At 42.6% G+C, this 23,160-nt stretch overlaps 2 protein-coding genes across 4 annotated transcripts; both read right to left on the bottom strand.

Annotated features, from left to right (window-relative positions):
- Window positions 1–8,827: 8,827 nt before the first annotated feature.
- Window positions 8,828–15,440, bottom strand: LOC119363255 (disease resistance protein RPM1-like). Its single transcript, XM_037628569.1, has 4 exons — window positions 15,303–15,440; window positions 11,176–14,232; window positions 10,987–11,055; window positions 8,828–9,626 (listed from the first exon to the last, which is right to left on the bottom strand). The coding sequence occupies exon 2, from the start codon at window positions 14,020–14,022 to the stop codon at window positions 11,422–11,424; it is 2,601 nt and encodes an 866-aa protein (XP_037484466.1). The 5' UTR covers window positions 14,023–14,232; window positions 15,303–15,440; the 3' UTR covers window positions 8,828–9,626; window positions 10,987–11,055; window positions 11,176–11,421.
- A 1,424-nt stretch (window positions 15,441–16,864) lies between these two features.
- On the bottom strand, window positions 16,865–21,651 carry LOC119363254. Of its 3 annotated transcripts, XM_037628567.1 has the most exons (7): window positions 21,436–21,651; window positions 19,607–19,700; window positions 18,406–19,112; window positions 18,196–18,264; window positions 17,787–17,887; window positions 17,609–17,677; window positions 16,865–17,515 (listed from the first exon to the last, which is right to left on the bottom strand). In XM_037628567.1, the coding sequence occupies exons 3-7, from the start codon at window positions 19,109–19,111 to the stop codon at window positions 16,904–16,906; spliced, it is 1,557 nt and encodes a 518-aa protein (XP_037484464.1). In that variant the 5' UTR covers window position 19,112; window positions 19,607–19,700; window positions 21,436–21,651; the 3' UTR covers window positions 16,865–16,903. The 3 variants fall into 3 exon arrangements, with proteins under 3 accessions (XP_037484464.1, XP_037484462.1, XP_037484465.1); XM_037628565.1 differs by lacking the exon at window positions 19,607–19,700; XM_037628568.1 differs by lacking the exon at window positions 19,607–19,700 and having other exon boundaries at window positions 17,183–17,478.
- Window positions 21,652–23,160: the final 1,509 nt, after the last annotated feature.

Below are 23,160 nucleotides of genomic sequence, written 5' to 3'. Positions count from 1 at the left end.
CAATAATAACATCTACAATAATTTCATTCTCTCTAGCCCTAGCAAGTTGTTCATCGAGAAATTCACCTAATGGCAAAGTAGTATCACGCACAGAAGTAGTTTCATCATAAGTATCATGCATAGCAGAAGTGTCATCATCAATAACATGCGACATATCAGAATTCATAGCAGTAGCAGGTTTAGGTGTCGCATGCTTACTAATAACAGAAGGAGAATCTAGTGCAGAGCTAGATGGCAGTTCCTTACCTCCCCTCGTAGTTGCGGGCAAAATCTTGGTTCTTTCGTCTTTCAAGTTCCTCATAGTGTTCAACAAATATAAATCCCAAGTGAATCAGAGAATAGAGCTATGCTCCCCGGCAACGGCGCCAGAAATTAGTCTTGATAACCCACAAGTGTAGGGGATCGCAACAGCTTTCAAGGGTAAAGTATTCAACCCAAATTTATTGATTCGACACAAGGGGAGCCAAAGAATATTATTGAGTATTAGCAGTTGAGTTGTCAATTCAACCACACCTGGATAACTTAGTATCTGCAGCAAAGTATTTAGTAGCAAAGTAGTATGATAATAAAGGTAACGGTAGCAAAAGTAATTTTTTTTGGTTTTGTAGTGATTGTAACAATAGCAATGGAAAAGTAAATAAGCGAAACACAAGATGTGAAAATCTCATAGGCATTGGATCAGTGATGGATAATTATGTCGGATGCGATTCCTCATGTAATAGCTATAACATAGGGTGACACAAAACTAGCTCCAATTCATCAATGTAATGTAGGCATGTATTCCATAAATAGTCGTACGCGCTTATGGAAAAGAACTTGCATGACATCTTTTGTCCTACCCTCCCGTGGCAGCGGGGTCCTAGCGGAAACTAAGGGATATTAAGGCCTCCTTTTAATAGAGAACCGGAACAAAGCATTAGCACATAGTGAATACATGAACTCCTCAAACTACGGTCATCACCGAGAAGTATCCCGATTATTGTCACTTCGGGGTTGTCGGATCATAACACATAATAGGTGACTATAGACTTGCAAGATAGGATCAAGAACACACATATATTCATGAAAAGATAATAGGTTCAGATCTGAAATCATGGCACTCGGGCCCTAGTGACAAGCATTAAGCATAGCAAAGTCATAGCAACATCAATCTCAGAACATAGTGGATACTAGGGATCAAACCCTAACAAAACTAACTTGATTACATGGTAAATCTCATCCAACCCATCACCGTCCAGCAAGCCTACGATGGAATTACTCACGCACGGCGGTAAGCATCATGAAATTGGTGATGGAGGATGGTTGATGATGACGATGGCGACCAATCCCCCTCTCCGGAGCCCCGAACGGACTCCAGATCAGCCCTCCCGAGAGAGATTAGGGCTTGGCGGCGGCTCCGTATCGTAAAACGCGATGAAACTTTCTCTCTGATTTTTTTCCTCCGCGAGATGGAATATATGGAGTTGGAGTTGAGGTCGGTGGAGCCTCAGGGGGCCCACGAGACAGGGGGCGCGCCCAGGGGGTGGGCGTGCCCCCACCCTCGTGGACAGGGTGTGGGCCCCTGGTCTTGATTCTTTCACCAGTATTTTTTATATTTTCCAAAACATGCCTTCGTGGATTTTCAGGTCATTCCGAGAACTTTTGTTTTCTACACACAAAACAACATCATGGCAGTTCTGCTGAAAACAACGTCAGTCCGGGTTACTTTCATTCAAATCATGCAAGTTAGAGTCCAAAACAAGGGCAAAAGTGTTTGGAAAAGTAGATACGTTGGAGACGTATCACGTGCATGCTACGGAAATCACAAACTTTAACACAAGTATTTCTACCAATCCACAATTACTCACTAGCATGACTCTAATATCACCATCTTTATATCTCCAAACAATCATAAGGAATCAAACTTCTCATAGTATTCAATGTTCTTTATATGAAATTTTTATTATATCCCTCTTCGATGCCCATCATATTAGGACTAAATTCATACCCTAAGCAAATTACCGTGTTGTTTAAGACTCTCAAAATAATATAAGTGAAGCATGAGAGTTCATCAATTTCTTCAAAATAAAACCACCGCCGTGCTCTAAAAAGATATAGGTGAAGCACTAGAGCAAATGACAAACTACTCCAAAAGATATAAGTGAAGATCAATGAGTAGTCGAATAATTATGTAGCTATGTAAAGACTCTCTAACATTTAAGAATTTTAGATCTTGGGATATTATTCAAACAGCAAACCAAACAAAACAAAATAAAATGATGCTCCAAGCAAAACACATATCATGTGGTGAATAAAAATATAGCTCCAAGTAAGGTTACCGATGAACAAAGACGAAAGAGTGGATGCCATCCGGGGCATCCCCAAGCTTAGATGCTTGGTTGTCCTTGAATATTACCTTGGGGTGCCTTGGGCATCCCCAAGTTTAGGATCTTGCCACTCCTTATTCCACAGTCCATCAAAACTTTACCCAAAACTTGAAAACTTCACAACACAAAACTCAACAGAAAACTCGTAAGCTTCGTTAGTATAACAAAGCAAATCACCACTTAGGTACTGTTGTGAACTCCTTCTAACTTTATATTGGTGTAATATATACTATATTCCAACTCCTTCATGGTTCATACCATCCGATACTACTCATAGTTTCATCAAAATAAGCGAACAACACATAGAAAACATAATCTGTTTAAAACAGAACAGTCTGTAGTAATCAGGAAACTTCGTATAATTCTGTAAGTCCAAAAATTCATAAAAATTAGGACAACCTGGTTAATTTGTATGTCAATCTTGTGTAGAAAATTCAGATCAAAATGATGCTTCCGTGATTTTCTAAAATTATTTTACTGGGCGCAAAAGTTTCTGTTTTCAGCAAGATCAAATCAACAATGCTACAAACTATCCCAAAGGTCTTACTTGGCACAAACACTACATTAAAACATGAAAACACATCCAACCAGAGGCTAGATGATAAATTTATTGGAAAACAGGAACAAAAAAGTAGAAACAAAATAAAATTGTGTTGCCTCCCAACAAGCGCTATTGTTTAATTCCCTTTTTTAGCTAGGCATGATGATTTCAATGATGCTCACATAAAAGATAGGAATTGAAACACAAATAGAGCACCATGAAGCATATGACTAGCACATTTAAGTCTAACCCACTTCCTATTCATAGGGATTTTGTGAGAAAATAGTGGGAACAAGAATCAACTAGCATAGGAAGGAAAAACAAGCATGACTTCAAAATTTTCAACGCATACAGAGGAAACTTGATATTATTGCAATACTTAAAAGCATATGCTCCTCTCTCATAATAATTTTCAGTAGCATCATGAATGAATTCAACAATATAACTATCACATAAAACATTCTTTTCATGATCCACAAGCATAGAATTTTTATTACTCTCCACATAAGCAAATTTATTCTCGTGAATAGTAGTGGGAGCAAACTCAACAAAATAACTATCATGAGATACTTGATTGGCATAATCAAATTGAACATGACTAGTTTCATGGATATCATTACTCTTTATAGCACACACATCATCACAATAATCATCATAGATAACAACTTTGTTCTCATAATCAACTGGAACCTCTTCCAAAATAGTGGATTCACCACTAAATAAACGCATGACCTCTCCAAATCCACTTTTATCAATATCGCAAAAAGATTCAACACCATCCAAAATGGTGGGATCAATACTACCTAAAGTTGACACTCTTCCAAACCCACTTTCGTCAATATAATCATCATAAATAGGAGGCATGCTTTCATCATAATAAATATTCTCATCAAAACTTGAGGGACTAAAAATATCATCTTCATCAAACATAGCATCCCCAAGCTTGTGGCTTTGCATATCATTAGCATCACGGCTATTTAAAGAATTCATACTAACAACATTGCAATCATGCTCATCATTCAAAAATTTAGTGCCAAACATTTTATAGACTTCTTCTTCTAACACTTGAGCACAATTTTCCTTTCCATCATTTTTACAAAAGACATTAAAAAGATGAAGCATATGAGGTAACCTCAATTCCATTTTTTGTAGTTTTCTTTTATGGACTAAACTAGTGATAAAACAAGAAACTAAAAAATTCAATTGCAAGATCTAAACCTTCAAGCACTAACCTCCCCAGCAACTGTTGGGGAACGTAGTAATTTCAAAAAAATTCCTACGCACACGCAAGATCATGGTGATGGCATAGCAACGAGAGGGGAGAGTGTCGTCCACGTACCCTCGTAGACCGTAAGCGGAAGCGTTATGACAACGCGGTTGATGTAGTCGTACGTCTTCACGATCCGACCGATCCAAGCACCGAACGTACGGCACCTCCGAGTTCAGCACACGTTCAGCTCGATGACGATCCCCGGGCTCCGATCCAGCAAAGCTTCGGGGATGAGTTCCGTCAGCACGACGGCGTGGTGACGATGATGATGTTCTACCGGCGCAGGGCTTCGCCTAAACTCCGCGACGATATGACCGAGGTGGAATATGGTGGAGGGGGGCACCGCACATGGCTAAGGAACGATCCGTATATCAACTTGTGTGTTCTAGGGTGCCCCCCTGCCCCCGTATATAAAGGAGCAAGGGAGGGGTGGCCGGCCTAGAAGGAGGCGCACCAAGGAGGAGTCCTACTCCCATCGGGAGTAGGATTCCCCCCCTTCCAAGTAGTAGGAGTAGGAGTCAAGGAAAGGGGGAAGAGAAGAGAAGGAAGGAGGGGGCGCAGCCCCTCCCCCTAGTCCAATTCGGACTAGGCCTTGGGGGGCGCCCAACCTCTCCTCTCTCTTTCCCCTAAAGCCCAATAAGGCCCATATACTCCCCGGCGAATTCCCGTAACTCTCCGGTACTCCGAAAAATACCCGAATCACTCGGAACCTTTCCGAACTCCGAATATAGTCGTCCAATATATCGATCTTTATGTCTCGACCATTTCGAAACTCCTCGTCATGTCCCCGATCTCATTCGGGACTCCGAACTCCTTCGGTACATCAAAACTCATAAACTCATAATATAACTGTCATCGTAACGTTAAGCGTGCGGACCCTACGGGTTCGAGAACTATGTAGACATGACCTAGAACTATTCTCGATCAATAACCAATAGCGGAACCTGGATGCTCATATTGGCTCCTACATATTCTACGAAGATCTTTATCGGTCAAACCGCATAACAACATATGTTGTTCCCTTTGTCATCGGTATGTTACTTGCCCGAAATTCGATCGTCGGTATCAAATACCTAGTTCAATCTCGTTACCGGCAAGTCTCTTTACTCGTTACGTAATGCATCATCCCGCAACTAACTCATTAGTCACATTGCTTGCAAGGCTTATAGTGATGTGCATTACCGAGAGGGCCCAGAGATACCTCTCCGACAATCGGAGTGACAAAACCTAATCTCGAAATACGCCAACCCAACATGTACCTTTGGAGACACCTGTAGTACTCGTTTATAATCATCCAGTTACGTTGTGACGTTTGGTAGCACCCAAAGTGTTCCTCCGGTAAACGGGAGTTGCATAATCTCATAGTTACAGGAACATGTATAAGTCATGAAGAAAGCAATAGCAACATACTAAACGATCAAGTGTTAGGCTAACGGAATGGGTCATGTCAATCACATCATTCTCCTAATGATGTGATTCCGTTAATCAAATGACAACACATGTCTATGGTTAGGAAACATAACCATCTTTGATCAACAAGCTAGTCAAGTAGAGGCATACTAGTGACACTATGTTTGTCTATGTATTCACACATGTATTATGTTTCCGGTTAATACAATTCTAGCATGAATAATAAACATTTATCATGATATAAGGAAATAAATAATAACTTTATTATTGCCTCTAGGGCATATTTCCTTCAGCAACGGCACCAGAAAAGAGTTTGATGTCTACTACGCAACCTTCTTCTTGTAAACTCGTGTTGGGCCTCCAAGCGCAGAGTTTTGTAGGACAATAGAAAATTTCCCTCAAGTGGATGACCTAAGGTTTATCAATCCGTGTGAGGTGTAGAATGAAGATGGTCTCTTGCAAACAACCCTGCAACCGAATAACAAAGAGTCTCTTGTGTCCCCAACACACCCCATACAATGGTAAATTGTATAGGTGCACTAGTTCGGCGAAGAGATGGTGATACAAGTGTAATATGGATGGTAGAAATATTTTTTTATAATTTGAATAAATAAAAACAACAAGGTAACAAGTGATAAAAGTGAGTAAAAACGGTATTGCAATGCTTGGAAACAAGGCCTAGGGTTCATACTTTCACTAGTGCAAATTTTCTCAACAATGATAACATAATTAGATCATATGGCAATCCCTCAATGTGCGACAAAAGTCACTCCAAAGTTTCTATCACGGAGAACATAAGATGAAATTGCTTCTAGGGTACGAAACCACCTCAAAGTTATTCTTTCCGATCAATCCCTTGATCTATTCCTATAAGTTTCATAAACAGCCCTAGAGTTCATAGTAAAATAACACCATATGATACACATCAATCAACCCTATTGTGACCTAGATACTCCAATGTCAGCACAAGTATCCATGGGTCAATTATACGACATGCATCAAACAACTTCAGATTCATAATATTTGATCCAACACAAAGAACTTCATACAGTGCCCCAAGATTTCTACCGGAGAAACAAGGACGAAAACGTGCATCAATATCTATGCATAGATTACCCCAATGTCACCTCGGGAATCCGCGAGTTGAGTGCCAAAATATACATCAAGTGAATCAATAGAACACCCCATTGTCACCACACCCCATTGTCACCACAGGTATCCCACGCAAGACTACATCAAGTGTTCTCAAATCCATAATAGTATTCAATCCGATAATAGTGAAACCTCAAAGGTAAAACTCAATTCATCACAAGAAGGTAGAGGGGGAGAAACACCATATGATCCAACTATATTAACAAAGCTCGCGGTACATTAAGATCGTGCCAAATCAAAAACACGAGAGAGAGAGAGAGATCAAACACATAGCTACTGGTGCATACCCTCAGCCCCGAGGGTGAACTACTCCCTTCTCGTCATGAAGAGTGCTAGGATGATGAAGATGGCCACAGGTGATGGTTTCCCCCTCCTGCAGGGTGCCGGAACGGGCTCCCGGTTGGTTTTTCGTGGCTACAGAGGCTTGCGGCGGCGGAACTCCCGATCTCGTTTTTTTTTTGGGTTTTTTTGGATTTATAGAAATTTTTTGCGTCGGTTTCACGTCAGGGGGGTCCACGAGCCAGCGAGAAGGCAGGGGGTGCGCTTCCACCCTTGTCGTTGACTTGGGACTCTTCTGGCCCAATTCTTGTGCTTCGGGGGCTTCTTCTGGTCCATCAAAAAATCATCGTAAAGTTTCAGTTCGTTTGGACTCCGTTTGATATTCCTTTTCTGTAAAACTCAAAAATAAGGAAAAAAACAAAAACTGTCACTGGGCTCTAGGTTAATAGGTTAGTCCCAAAAATAATATAAAATAACATATAAATATAAAACATCCAAGATGGATACTATCAGGGGCGGATCCACCTGGGGTCAAGGGTGTACATCTGTACACTTTTGGTAGGAAATTTTTATATATGATTTATACTTGATGCATGTATAAAAAGTGGTGTGGTTTGTGCAATAAACATCATGTCGTTTCATATAAACTGGTCTCAAATCTTCGTTCCAACAATCACAAACATCTTGATTCCCTTAAGACCAATTACCATCGATGCTTTTTCACCGTCTCATATGTTGCATTAACACCCTATTACTATCACCAGCCCTACATGAACTATGGTTTTAACGACGCCTTGTTTTTGGCCATGACATATTTTATGATTGTGTAGAAAAGAATTTCAAATTTTACTATTTTCTGTAGGATACTGCCATTATTCTTTGAAAAAAAGTTCTTACTAGCTACATGAACCTTTTAGATATTGCAGTGCAAAAAAAAAATTGAACACCCAATTTTGAAATCCTGGATCCGCCACTGGATACTATAATAGCATGGAACGGTAAAAAGTTATAGATACGTTGGAGACGTATCACTTCCCGACTTCTACTACAACAAGTTGTGCCCGGCTCCGGCGAGGGAGGGGCGATGACGGCGGCGCGCCTTCGGCTCGCTTCAGTGCTTGTAATCGTCGCTAGGTGGTCTATGAATCTGGATGTAATTTTTATTATTTTTGGTGTTCGTTGTACTGCCATGATTGAAGATGAACAGATCGACGGTTTCCCGCAAAATAAAGAGGAGGTGCCGCGCGCTGTCTAATCGTCTGTCAGGCCGAAAAGAAGGTGCCGCCACTCCCAAAGGCGGCAGGGCCCACCTCATGTCTCTCGTTCCGTTCCAGCTCCCACACTCGGCCGAAAATCTGTTACACGGCGCCTGCCTTCTGGTCCTGTGGCGGCAGGGGCTGCCGCCTCCGCGCGTGGCTGCAGGTGCCACGTGTCGGCTGGCGCGCCTACCGTCATGGTCGAGGGGGTCTTTTCTGTCAATTTCATCTAAAGGGGGCCTTTTCTGGCAATTCCGTTGGGCAGGCTGTCCTTTTCAACAAAAAATCCCTGCCTTCCTAGCTAACATACGACATCCCCTAAAAAAAAGCTAACATACGACAGCTATTGGTGTCCTTTTCTTTTCAATCGGCCATCAAACCGATTCCAGTACCAGTAATAACGGAAGACAAAACAAAGTAGCTTCATCCATGTTGCCCAAGAAAAAGCGAAATCTAACATGAACGAAAAATTTGAATGGACACTTTTTCCGCTGATATTTTTGGTTATATGCACATTCACAGCTGCTTGGAGAGCCTTTTAGGAGTTTGAATGTGGGCAAACACCTTAAACAGTTCAATTTCAGTTGTCTTAAACGTCTTACAAAAGCGAACAGAGGGAGTAGATCATTTCTCTGCTTGCTACAAAGAACAAACAACAAGCTGTCCAATTGTTCAAAGCTTTATACAAAGAACAAACAACAAGCTGTCCAATTGTTCATTTCTTCGTCTTGATTCTAATACCTACACTGTTGCATGTGTACTTTATGACGACCGTGCTTCACTTTGTGAAGAAACAATCAAGCTTCTAGTAACAAATATTTTTCGGTGCATTTGCCCCATCCCCAATCAGATTTGCAGCTGTAATTTTAGGTTTTCCTTAGCAGTCCAATATGCTGATGCCAAATTTTTGCACCTCATACGTGCCCCTACTACTAGCAGCAAGCAGCCAAAAGAGTTGTGAATCAGACAAGGAGCTCACTGCTGCTAGCGCATACACTTTCTTTCCGCTGGAACCTCCCCATTCATACCGCGGTGCTACAGCGGATGCTGATTTCTGAGAATGCCCAGGTACCTTCTGTTGCTAGCACATGAGGTCGTTTATCATCACGCTGTACGACCATCAGTTTTCATCAAGGCCAAGATGCAAAACTGAGAGTCCAATTCCCACATACAGGGACAAACAAGCCAGTGAAGCGTGTACATCCCAGGCACTTGATATCGCCAGCGACGCGACACTCGCAAACAGAGTGAGTTCCTTGTAGGCCGAGAGTCTCTGTCTGCTACATAGAGTTTCTCCAGGTCGGCGTCGAGCTCCTCCTGTTTCTTGACTACCGCCGGACCCTCCTCGGTGTCTTGCATCACAGAGTAATTAATTAGGTACTGTGGTACATATGTTGTTGCTCAGCAGAATAATAGTACAGAAAAGTACAAGTATTTTGTATGCATGCATAATGGAATTGAAACAACTCAAATGAAAATAAATTTGCTGCGCCAAGATGGGAAATGTTCAGCCTGACAAATTTACTATCCACGCGTTTCTTCACTGAAAGCCGCAAGTGTTCGAACAAGTGATGTCGACACCGATGACTTCCCGATTAAGATAGGACTGCATCAGGGGTTAGCTTTGAGCCCTTATCTTTTTGCATTGGTGATGGATGAGGTCACAAGGGATATACAAGGAGATATCCCATGGTGTATGCTCTTTGCGGATGATGTGGTGCTAGTTGACGATAGTCGGACGGGGGTAAATAGGAAGTTAGAGTTATGGAGACAAACCTTGGAATCGAAAGGGTTTAGGCTTAGTAGAACTAAAACCGAGTACATGATGTGCGGTTTCAGTACTACTAGGTGTGAGGAGGAGGAGGTTAGCCTTGATGGCCAGGTGGTACCTCGGAAGGACACCTTTCGGTATTTGGGGTCAATGTTGCAGGAGGATGGGGGTATTGATGAAGATGTGAACCATCGAATCAAAGCCGGATGGATGAAGTGGCGCCAAGCTTCTGGCATTCTCTGTGACAAGAGAGTGCCACAAAAGCTAAAAGGCAAGTTCTACAGGATGGCGGTTCGACCCGCAATGTTGTATGGCGCGGAGTGTTGGCCGACTAAAAGGCGACATGTTCAACAGTTAGGTGTGGCGGAGATGCGTATGTTGAGATGGATGTGTGGCCACACGAGGAAGGATCGAGTCCGGAATGATGATATACGAGATAGAGTTGGGGTAGCACCAATTGAGGAGAAGCTTGTCCAACATCGTCTGAGATGGTTTGGGCATATTCAGCGCAGGCCTCCAGAAGCTCCAGTGCATAGCGGACGGCTAAAGCGTGCGGAGAATGTCAAGAGAGGGCGGGGTCGACCGAATTTGACATGGGAGGAGTCCGTTAAGAGAGACCTGAAGGATTGGAGTATCGACAAAGAGCTAGCTATGGACAGGGGTGCGTGGAAGCTTGCTATCCATGTGCCAGAGCCATGAGTTGGTTGCGAGATCTTATGGGTTTCACCTCTAGCCTACCCCAACTTGTTTGGGACTAAAGGCTTTGTTGTTGTTGTTGTTGTTGTTGTTGCTTTTCTTCACTGAAAGCCGCATTTTTAATAGGCGATAAATTTTAGACAAAGCACGGAAGAAGAAACTAAACCAGCCGAGGAGTACACAAATCCTTGAGATGGTGCCACTAAAAAAAGAAAACAGTGATAATAAACTGAGGCAACACTCACCTATTTCAGCAGCTTTCATTGCTGAAACTTTTGCTGCATTGAGAGCATTTATGGTTCCCTCTCTGGTTCCTGATGCAGAATTATATAGAGCTTTGTTTAGGATCAAGAAGTCCATAGTGTGGCAGTATGTACAGCAACAATAAATTTTCAGAATTAATAGAAAAAGGAAAGAGAAAAACAACAACCAACCTCCTGAGGTGTCCATTTCGATGTGATGTGCATTTTCAACATCTCGACCAACAAAACCGAGTAAGGCTCTCCTCTTGTTCCTAACTCAGGTTCTGTACAGTCTACACAGATGCTTTTCGACATTTCCTTGCCACTTCTCTTCTATAAAGCCTCCTTTTTTTCTCCGAACTATTCAGTTTGAGCGAGATCTCAGAGGTACTTGAGTTGACGATATATGCTGGAACACTGGATCATATCCCAAGTGCTTCATGGATAAACAGTTACCCTTCGGACGTGATTGATCTTCTTAAGATAATCATTGCATTCATTTGTTTTTTCTTTGTTCTGAAGCTTCTTTGTGAGATCTTTGGAAACTCCTCGCAGATATAATTTCTCTAGTGTTCTAAGATGCTCAATGCCATCAGGGAGGGCCTTTAGCTCTGGACAATCTGTGAGAGATAGGTGAAGAAGGCTTTGCAATGCACTTTCTTCTACCACAACATCATTGAGCTGCGGTGCATCTGAGATTGATAGCAGTCGCAGTTTTGGAAATGCCATGGCATTGAAGTGCAGCCTCTTCCCTTCATAGGCCTTATCAAGCCAAAGTGCACGTAGACCATGTAACACCAGCAGGCATGAAAATGAGTCTTCATCAAGTTTGGAGAAGGCTAAGGCCAACAAGGTAATGTTTTCATGGTCTGAGAAGGACGAGACAATCTGAGGCATCCGTTTCCTATCTAGTTGCCCTCCTATTTCAAGCTTCGAGAGCGTAGGGGGTAAGCAGAGCTCTTCCAGTTCCAGTGTTTCTTTCTCATTTATAGCCATAATTGCCAGACTAACAAGATGGGTCATATTCATGATAGCATTGCACAAATCAGCACACTGTTCTCTCTGCACTTTGGTGATGGACAAAGTTCTCAACTCTGTCAAAGCACCAAGATGACACAAAGTCTCTGAACTTGCCTCAACAAGTTGCAAGGCTTGCAAGTCTGTCAAGTGCCTTATGCCGTTAGGCACCTGGATTCCAGTCCAGGCAACAACTCCTTTAATATTTGTCTTTGGATCAGTAGCTACATATAGATATCTCAACTTCCTGAGTGTCGCCACACTCTCTGGTAAACTCAACAGCTTAGCATTGTAAGCATCCAAAACTTCCAATTTCTGTAGTCTTCCAACTGTTCTCGGAATATCCTCAACCTCGGTATCTCTAAGACCCAGAAACCGCAGATTAAACATGTTGAAAATCTCATTCGGTAGCCTCCTAATTTTGGAACCTTGTAGATCTAAAGTTGATAGCAACTTAAAAGATTTCAACAAAGACTCCAGTGAATCAATTGTCAGACCATTGTCAAAAACATAGATTGAACGGAGCTGAACTTCACTTGAAAGAGTCAACTGCTCAATATTGGCGCTTTGGATTGATAGGCGGCGTGTATTTTCTGCTGAAGAACTTCCTGGGCCATCATGAACTCTACAGAACCTCTCCTCATTTGATTTAGCCAGAGCAAGAAGGCGAATGATATCATGCATTCGACAACTCCGCACACGTCCACTTTCATTCCTCTCCACTACCTGCAATAGGCTTCGATTTACAAGTTCGTACAAATAGCCCTCTGCCACTTCCTCCATTGTTTTGTGCTCTGTTTCCCTGATGAATCCTGCTGTCACCCAATGCCTAATCAGTCTTTTCCTTTTGATCAAATAATCCTCTGGAAATACAATACAATGAAGAAAGCAGTTCTTCAAAATATATGGAAGATCCCCCAAACTGACCATTAGAACTATGTTAACATCAAAAATTGCATTGTTTGTCAACTGCACTTCTAATTCCTTGTACAATTTTTCCCATTCAGAATGAGTTTGGCTTTTGCAGGACAGTAAACGACCTATGCATGCAATAGCAATGGGCAAGCCATTACACTTGTCCACAAATCTTTGTGCCAAAAACTGTAGCTCCTCCGGACATATTCTGTTTTCATTTTTCCAAAACGCCTCTTTACAGAACAATTCCCATGAGTGGTGCGCTTCTAGTGGTTTCAATTCAACCATGCAATTTCCAGTAGCCAGCAACGCTACATCATGGATTCTTGACGTGATTACAAACCGACTGGTGCTGTTAGTAGGGAAAGCATCTCTTATCTTGAACCAGATGTCAATACCCCAGACATCATCTAGAACCAGAAGATACTTCTTGCCACGCAAGAAATCACGGATGATCTCAACTAGGCTTCTCTTTTCCATGTCAACAATATCAACGCGAAGTTCACCCTTCAAGTCGCTCTTCTGTAACTCCCTGATAATCTGCTTTAACAAGTCCTGAACCTGGTATGATTTTGATACAGTTATCCATGCAGCACAGTCGAAGTCTATCTTCAGAGTGTTGTAAACATGGGCAACCAAAGTGGTCTTGCCTACTCCTCCCATCCCCCATACTGTGCTAATTACATTCTCCTGTTGGAAATCACTTGTCAACCAATTAATCAGCAGATTCTTACTCTCATCAATGCCGACAAGATTTTCTTCTATTGGGAAGTATGAAGTCTGATCTGTAGATCTGCAATGAGCATCACTGTTTCTAGCTTCTATTGCAATTCCTCTCATGTCATACCGGGCCTTTCTCCTATCAACATTCTCTAATTTCAGTTTGATGTCTCTCAATTTCAGTGACAGACGGCGCCAGGTACTGATTCTCTTAAACCGCCGCTTGATCTTCACAGAAAAGCCACCATGTTTATCCTCTAACTTGTAGGTGAACTCGTCAACAACATCCTCGATCTCGAAAGCAAGGCCTCGGATCTTGTTGATGAAGCTAGCAGTGGTATTTTCAGTATCCTTGAACCTCTCGGCTTCTTGTAGAAACGACTGCATGCTCTCCAGATCCTCCTTGATATCACGGATCTGACCAAACAGCCTGACAACAGAAGAAGCTTTAGCTTGACGGCATAGCTTCCCTGTACCAACCTTGATTGCTTCTATGGCCTAGGCTGAACCAAGCTTCAGAATCAGCATGCCGACAACCCCCTCTGCCATGGTACTATGGATTTTCACTAGCTCACTTCTTTCAAGGGTGAAAATGTCCTGAGCCAGAAAGATCAAACGCAAACAAGCAAGAAGGAGATGAGAGCCAATACAATATCGGATTGAAATGAACAATCAGTCAGACTGAAGATATGTAGATAGGCCCCAAGGAAGTGCATTGCAAGAGAAACATTAGCAAGTCCATGATTCATATGTATGTTTGCACATACAGCCCACCGGTCAACAAAGTCACCTTAGCTCATGGTTCAATTTTTTTATGGTACCACGGAAGCTAATCAATTGTAAGTGATATTTCATTGGCCAGTTTTTCTGATAACCCAAAAGGTTCACTAGCCTAAAAATTTAAAAGATTGCGGAACCTGCCAATCTGAACTTACTCGGTGCTTTGTTTACTCTCAGCACAAAAAAGTGCTGAAGGTAAATTATGTTCATGTAGCTTTTCATGTCATTTTTTAGTACCTATATTAGGATTAGTATGCATGATGCTACTGCGAGTGCTCGAGTACATCTGTAAAGCACATTAATCCACTAACTTGGACAAGAAAAGGCAGCGATAAAGTCTAGTTGATGCAGAAAGAAAAGACATTCTTTCAATTTGAGTACATATCTCCCACTGATAACGTATCTAGGACGTATAAGCACATGAGCTCTTATGCTGTACAGAAAGAAGTACCACCGGACTATAGTGTTTCTAAGCTTCTGCCGAACCGAATTCTCTCCACGAGATGGCATACCATCTTGCCTACGCAGGCTCATTTGGTAGCCGGTACAAACCCTCGGTCAGTTGGTAGATGCAACAGGGGGCAGTCAGATGACACAGGTTATGTTAGGCTGGTTTCATTTCAGGTTGTACATGCTGACTGGTAAAGATAACACGAGGAACGAATCTGGTCCTCTTTTGGGGTGGGAATCAGCTAATCATGCAAATGCAAGGGGTGTCAGGAAATTTCCTTCGTTCTTTGTAGTACAGCGTCCAGCAAGCGACCATAAAATCGGCCGGTAACTAGCAGCAGATCCAAACCGAACTACGGAAGCGAGCAAAAATATTGTAGATAAAAAGATGGAGTGAGCATGGTAAGATCTTATCGGCGAGGAATCTAATAACTCACCACAGCGAAATTCCAGGTCTGGGAACCGCTCCGCTCCGGCGGCGACGAGGTGAGGGAATCGGGGTTCGGCGCGCAGAGGTGAGGGAAATGGGGAAGAAGCAGCGAGTCTTCGTTTTGCTTGTGTGCTGGAATATCAACCACTCGTGGCATCTGAACCGCGTAAGCATAAATCCCAGACGGCCGACAAAAGAATCAAGCGTTTGATGAGAATAGGCTTTTTTTTTTTACTTCTAACCTATTCATCTTCAATCATGATAGTACAACGAACATCAGAAATAATAAAACTTACATCCAGATTCGTAGACCACCTACCAACGACTACAAGCACTAAAACGAGCGTTGTCATCGGCCCTCCCTCGCCGAAGCCGCACAAAACTTGTTGTAATAGACAGTCGGGAAATCGGCGTGCTAAGACCCTATAGGACCAGCGCACCAGAACAGCAACCGTCGCTGATGAAGAGTAGCGTAGATAGAAAGAATCCAACCTGAAAACACACGAACGTAGACGAACGACAACCAAATCCAAGCAGATCCGCCGGACACACATCTCCACACGCCCACGAACGATACTAGACGCACCACCGGGACAGGGGCTAGACGGGGAGAATCTTATTTCATCTTCAGGGAGCCGCCGCCATCTCACCTTCCTGAACAGGACACAAACCCTAACAAAGCTCAAAGAACAATCTAAAAATGAAGCCCTCCCGTCAGTAAGGGCCAGGAACCACCGCGCCTCCATGGCCCTAAGGCCACCGGAGACGAGGCGGACCGATGGCAACGCTACCAGGAGGCAGAGAAACCCTAACTTTCTTAGGGAGGTAGATGGAGGCCTTCCTTCTGGTCCTTTCTCATGAGAATAGTTTTCCTTCCTTTCAAAATGGACCGGCTTAAGTCGCCTGCAAAATTATTTTGGATAAAGTCGATTTTTTGGATCATCAGATTAAGGAATCAGCTTAGCCAAATTGTCAATTCAGTCAACTTATATATAGCTATTGTGAAAAAGAATTTGGTCGGGGCAGTCGTTTACAATGGTTACCATATGTTTTTTTTCATGTCCAGCAATTGATGACTGCATGTTTATAAAATCATATGGTGTTTAAATTTTAATTAGAAAATATGTAACTAAAATCTTGTTTTCATTTTTCTTTTGAATTATTGTGAATCCACTCCAATCGAATATTGAATAATCAAATTCTTCAATTCAAATTCAAAGTTTTCAAGATCTTTCAAAAAGTGGGTAATGGAGGAAATAAATCTTTCTATATCTAAATAGTTAGCCCCCACCAACTTATTTCTCTCAGCATGGAAGAATGTCACCTCATCATTCAACATGCATGAAAAAAGGCACCAGAACATACAACCATGCATAAGAAAAAATGCACATCAACATTCTATTATGATATTTATATTTTATAATAATCAAACACCATAAATCATATTTATTTTCAGATGTTAGTTATCGTATTATTTACTCCAAATATTCATGTTCCATGCAACCAATTCTCAGTTAAATATATTAGAAATATTACCGCAACAACGTGCGGGGTATCATCTACTCTCTCTGTAAATTAATGTAGTTCAAACTGAACTGCAAAAACATGTTATATTAATGTACAGAGGTAATAGTTTTTTAAGTACTCAGAGGTCATCTCGTAGTTAAGCGAATAAGAAAACTGTGTAGCTTTGGGATCCAACAAAGAAAAATAAATATGTAAGAGTAATGTTGCCCACCCGCTGTCTTGTTTATGGTCAAAGGGCAAGCAAAGCACAAATCCAAGTGCAAAAGTCCTCCGGGGCGACAAGTTATGCCAGCGCACTATATAAGTGTGAATCAGACATAATAGATGTTCATGAGCCACAATATGATCATAATAACCCAATTCTACAGTTTTTGATGCAAAACTGGCAGTCAAATTTCCACATGCAAGGATAAAGGAGCCAATGAACTGTGTACCACATAACAGGTACTTCAGATCTTGGGTGCTGCCACACTCACATCCAGAGTTCGCTACAAGCCGAGGCCGACAGTTCGGCCATCTCTCCGGCGCAGGCCTGCTACATAGAGTTTCTCCAGGTCGGTGTCGAGCTCCTCCTGTTTCTTGACTTCCGCCGGACCCTCCCCTTTGTTGACGGCCTTGCTCTCTTGAACCGAGGCAGAGGTATTGCTCTTCACACCCTACAATAGGCCATAGCCACCAAGGCACCCTCAGGCTCTAAGAAAGTATTAGTGCATCGCAGAGTAATTGTTGTTGCTCAGCCGAATTCAGGTCAGAATTGTATTATAAAATACATCTTCAAGGAATTACCATGAGTTTGTTGAATTTCTCTTGGCGCTCCCGATCAGAAAACAGATTCGAATCCCAGTGAGTGCTTGTCTGAGGCATTAGAATGAAGGTAAAAAAAATGAAGCCAAAGTATGGTAATGCAGGAATAATGGAAGGAAAGATGCAAAATGAAAACAAATAGATGCTATCCGTGATATACCTCTGTAGGGTTACTCTTTTTGTTGCCCCAAAGCAGCTTTTTCTTCTGGTCAGTGGATAACCGCCCGGTTCCAACCCCAAATCCTAGAATGTTCTTCTTCACTGCAAGTGAGCATGTAAGGAGGGGTCAATCATGCAGAACATTGCATAGCTCTGATCTGTCATGGAAGAGATTAACATCGTAGTCATACAATTGGACCATCATGGAACCAAAATTCTTGTGCTATCAGGGAGAAGTTCAGTCCAACAAATATACTATACCCATCACACAAAGCCGCATCTTTAATAGGTGCCTCCATCAAATTTTAGAAAAAGCATATAAGAAACTAAAGCAGCTAATGAGGACATAAATCCTTGAGATAATGCAACGATGGAAGAAAAAATATTGACAACAAACTGAGGCAACTCACCTGATTCAGCAGCTTTCATCGCTGCAACTTTTGCAGCATTCAGATCATTCATGGTTTCGTCTTTAATTCCTGATGCAGAATTAACAAAAAATTTGATTAAGGTCAAGAAGTCCATAATCTCATCTTAATAGAATAATGCACCAGTGTGTTCAGTAAGAAGAATTTTTCAGAATTAGTAACAAAGGAAAACAAAAATATATATAAACCAACCTCCTGAGGTATCCATTTCCATGTGCTGTGCATTTTCAACACCTGGACCAACAGAACTGAACAAGCTTCTTCTCTTCTCCCTAGTTTCTAGCTCAGGTTCTGCTGCACAGCTGCTTTTCTCAATTTCCTTGCCGCTTCTCTTCTTTAGAGCATCCTCCTGCTTGAACTTCTCCTTGTTTTTACTTTCCTCTTCTTCTGGATGCCTTCTGGTAGAGTTGGTTTCCTTTCTTAAATCAGCATCTTTGTCATACTCTGTGCCATCATGTCTAGGGTATTCACGTGGGGGCCCATGTTTTTCCTGATTCTTAGTCCTCTGCTCTCCCTTAACAGATTTGCCCCCATACCTGCTGTCAACATTTCTCCAATCATCATGTGATCTATCAGATGTGTCATCACGCTTTGAAGGATAATAGTAAGTGTCAGCCCTTGATTCCCGATCTGACCGAGAAGTTCTAGAACGGCTCCTGCCATGATCATCAGCTCGCTTATCATGATACCTCCTATAATCATCATGCCTCCTGGATTCACGAGGTGCTCCATAGGAATGCCTATCAGAATGCCTAACAAATTCCCGACCTCTGCCTGGTCTGGCATGGCTAGAGTCATTCTGTACAGCTGAGTTGTCTTTCCTTCCATTCTCACTCCCCCTAGAGTGGTCATCCTTGATTTCCACTGGACTAAGGCTCCTCCCACGTTTGGTGTCCATCCTGCACTCAGCAGCATCTATCAATTAAACAGCAATTCGACAGTTCAATAACATGCAGATTTACTAGGTCACGCCAAGGGGTAAATCGTTCTCAACATTTATCATTACACACTATTAACACCTCCAGAATGTATATAGTGCACTCCTAGGGGATACTGGGTCCATACTGTATGCACCAAAGGCTAGGGTGCAATCACCATGCACTGAAACTAATAGAAGTCACAACATATAGATTTTATTTATGCTAAGATGTACTTCATGGTCTACTTTACTTATGAATAAAATTTCAAGCACACAGCGATAAGTGAAAAATCCGATAACTTGATTTCTTACAAATGCTAGAATTTTCTCATTTTGTTACTCTTATAATACATAATAGTTGGAATTTCAAATGTTAAAGGTAGAGGAAAATCAGAAGTACATTTATCCCAGATTTTACAAGGATGGCAACTGCATCCTAAGCCTTTAGATTATACAATAGGGCCCTGGGGATACCTTCTAGTGAAGACCCGGAGTTAAAAAATTATTACATCCATCCGGCCTCACACCTCACTTACAAAGTTCAGTTGATTTGCCAGGTTTTACATGCCTGTGAAACAAGTGATGAGTATCTCAAATGGATTCCAAAAGGAATAACTAGGTGCTGCCTCTTCTACTTTCAATGAAAATAGATTCAGCATTGTACTCCCTCGAATTCTTCTTCCTCAAACAAAGTGGACTAATCCAAGTTGGGGAATTTTTGAAGAAGAACAGATAAGCACCTGGAGCCCCAGGTGAGAGAAAAAAGGATCAACGAAGATTACTCGCAAACCAAGGGCTCATCGCCCTGCACAGTTCCATCCCAAATAAAGCTAAGCCTCACAGCAAGGATAATCATGCTTGATCTTCTCGACTAGCTGAGCTTCAGAGCAGGTGGTCTGGTCAAAGATACACCTGCACCTCTCCTTCCAAATATGCCAGCAAACAAACGCTACATTTTGAATATGAAGCCAGTCAAGCGAGTTCAAGACAAATTCCCATCAAGCTGCAGCAGAGGGGTCAGGCTGCTCAGACCATATCGGACCAGTCACTTTTCGTGATCGGGGCAGTCGAGGATGAGGTGCACGGGCATTTCAGGCTCCAAGTTGGGGAATCAAGTAAAGAAGGAAGCAAAATAGTGCTGAAGTACAGAGTTATGTGCTTGGGCAGATGAGAGTCCAATAACAAAGGATAGGGAACTCGCCCTAGTGTAATAGCCAGCATGTTCTCATCCCTGAGGTGGAAGAGGCTACGAGGCTTACCAAGAGCTTTGATTATTCATCGATTGATCCAAACAAGATGCCGGCAGCACAGCTGCAGCCATTTATAATGAGCTTAGGTGAACAAAACTCTCCCTATCTTAAACTTTACCACACTACTCTTTCTGATTCCAACTCTTCCATTTTTTTAACTTGACTGCTACTGCGCCAAATCCTATCCTAGTGAAGAGAATGGGATGGTTAGAAGTTACAACTGCTACAAGTAACATTAGAATTTACAACAAGGAGACAACGCCAATATCTAATCTCATATACTAAGTTGTTAATGAGTTGGATTTGCCAGGGGAGAGACGGTAATACCTTGGGTAGTATGTTTGATTTGAGCTCAAGCCAACTGCACCAAACATTTAGTACCAATATTTTGGCTAAGGTTTTGGTTGCCCATGTTTTGGCTAATGTTGGCAAGAAAAATGGACTAGAGCTGGCTATGGAACATGCTCTTGCCAAAATTTTGGCATCCATCCAGGCAAAAGCCAACATTTTGGTCATGACCAAAAATTAGTAAAGCTGTTTTTGGGTGATTAAACAAAAATAATACTCAGGGACTCCGGATCACAGAGCTTAACACGGCACTTCAGGAAAGCATTCAAAGAGAAAACAAACACAGCTGATTGCTGAGTAATTAGTTTGGCTAGTAATCTTTGTCTGGTTACCGGGATTGGGTGGTTCCCTAGAATATTCAGGTAATGTCACTGCACTGGCTGCTAAAATTGGTTAGCGGAACTTGATCACCATAGCACGGTGCACATTATGGATGCCCAACGTAGAAAGTTCTCCACATTATCAGCATGGAGGACCCGGAATACTACAATACTAGTATACTGCAGCATTTAGTTTGTGACGGAACATTGCATCAACTTCTCGACATTTTAATGTTGTCAGACGAATTCATCCCAAGGGGAATTGTCGCCAAACGTAATTCACCAGAAGAAATCGGTGCGGAAGTGCTCAAATCCCAACAATACAGGCGTCAGGCTAACAACATCGTACCGGAAAACAGACCATCGAAAGGCAGCAGCTACTCACCCAAATACACCCCTCGCTAGCTCGCGGTTGCGCAGCGTGCTGGGATGCTTGATGGGGCGGTGGTCGAAGCCAACCTGTGGTTCGCGACTCGGGGAAGCGGAGAGCGGGGATCGCGGTGGCTATGGCTGGGACCGCCCGCGGCTAGGGTTGGGTCGATCGCATCGCCTTTTGCGTTTGGGAGATTTTGGAAGATGGGGTGCGCTCTGCGTCTGGTTCTTTTCGGTTCATATGTTTTTTTTTTGGGAGAAATTTTCTGCTCATATGTAGTCTTTTTTTTTTTTGAGGTGAATGCTCATATGTTTTTTTTTTGAGAAAAGGTGAATGCTCATATGTAGTCTTTTGCGGAATTTCTTTTGCGGCTTTTCTGAGAAAACTGGGCCGGCCCATCCAGCTGTTGTTCTGCGCTGGGTTTTTTTTCGTTTCCTTTTCTTCATTATTTCTTTTTTTGCTTTTCATATATTCACAAATTTAATAAAAATAAAAATAATTTTCCCAATAATCAAATAATGATCGGTATTTCCAAATATTTTAAACTCGAAAAATATTCATGTTTTTTTAAAAAATCGAAAAACCATAAATTGTTCAGATTTGAAAAACAAATCTCAAAATAATAATAATAATAATTTCGAAAATTCAAATAATACTTTTTGTTTCCTTTTCTGGGAACTTTTTAAACTGTTATGAATATCAAAATTTATTTGAAGGTTTCAAGAAAATTCAAAAAAGAAATGAAAGTTTCAAAAAAATACTCCTATTTGCATTTTCAAAAGCACATTCACTATTTCATTTTTTTTTACTTTTTCAAAACAGTGGAATTTCGAAAGATTGTTCATAGTTTCAAATTCTTCTGAACAAACGGGAACAAAAAATTCAAAATTTGTCCCGGCCACCATTGCAGGCAAGTACATGGGTTGTTCAACACGTTGGACAACATCCCATTGTTAGAGTCTAAGCAAAAATGGAGCAATCTCAGGGCGTTTGGATCTGGACCGTCGGATTATGATTCCAAAATGATCCAGGCCGTCTGATCTCTTGATGGAGCGATCCTGGCCGTCCGATCGTTCTAAACACTGCTACAATAAATAGTATCTCTTATGCGCCCGTCATTTTCCACACGTTCTACCTCCCTACCACTCCATGACAGGCGGGACCCGAGCGGTGTGGGCCGCAGCCGTCAGTGTCTAGTGTGGGTAGTGCTGTCGGTGCTTGTCCGTCTCTGCGCGGGTGGCGTGCCACCGCCCGTTATTTGGGCTACCCGCCGAGGGCAATTTTGTCACTCCATGTTATTGCTCTCGCGTGGCGCTTCGTGTGTGGCTGCTCCGTGCGTAAAGGCGAGGGAGGATTGGATCAGAGAAAACCCGTAGCCGACGCCATCGCTCTCCCCTGCTCCCCGATGGACTCCCCACCCAACCCACCAGTCACTGCTGCCGTCGCCCCCAACCCAGGCGACCCCTCCCCTTCTCTCCATGGCCGCGGATCCATGGCCTTTCAACCCCAACCTCGCCCTCCTCTCTCCAGCCCACCGTCGGATGAATGGACTCCACCGACTCCTCCTCCTCCCTGGCGGCCTCCTCCAGCGCCGCCTCCTCCTCCCCCTACTGCGTCCACTACCGCCCCTCCCCACCCCCACCGCCGCCTTCCCCTCCCCTCCCCCTCCCCCGTCTGACGCCTACCCCCGCACCCACCACCAGCTCGACGTCTTCTCCTTCCCCATGGGCTCCGACC

This window comes from Triticum dicoccoides, chromosome 2B, assembly GCF_002162155.2.
Source record: "Triticum dicoccoides isolate Atlit2015 ecotype Zavitan chromosome 2B, WEW_v2.0, whole genome shotgun sequence".
NCBI classification, from domain to species: domain Eukaryota; kingdom Viridiplantae; phylum Streptophyta; class Magnoliopsida; order Poales; family Poaceae; genus Triticum; species Triticum dicoccoides.
This window is presented reverse-complemented; position numbering and strand designations above follow the sequence as displayed.

Coding starts and splice junctions, on each gene's coding strand:
- LOC119363254 (XM_037628567.1), bottom strand. CDS start 19,111: ATGGACACCAAACGTGGGAGGAGCCTTAGTCCAGTGGAAATCAAGGAT. Junction 17,888..18,195: donor GATGAAAGCTGCTGAATCAG/GTGAGTTGCCTC, acceptor GCTCACTTGCAG/TGAAGAAGAACATTCTAGGA. Junction 17,516..17,608: donor AGAAATTCAACAAACTCATG/GTAATTCCTTGA, acceptor ATACTTTCTTAG/AGCCTGAGGGTGCCTTGGTG.
- LOC119363255 (XM_037628569.1), bottom strand. CDS start 14,022: ATGCAGTCGTTTCTACAAGAAGCCGAGAGGTTCAAGGATACTGAAAAT.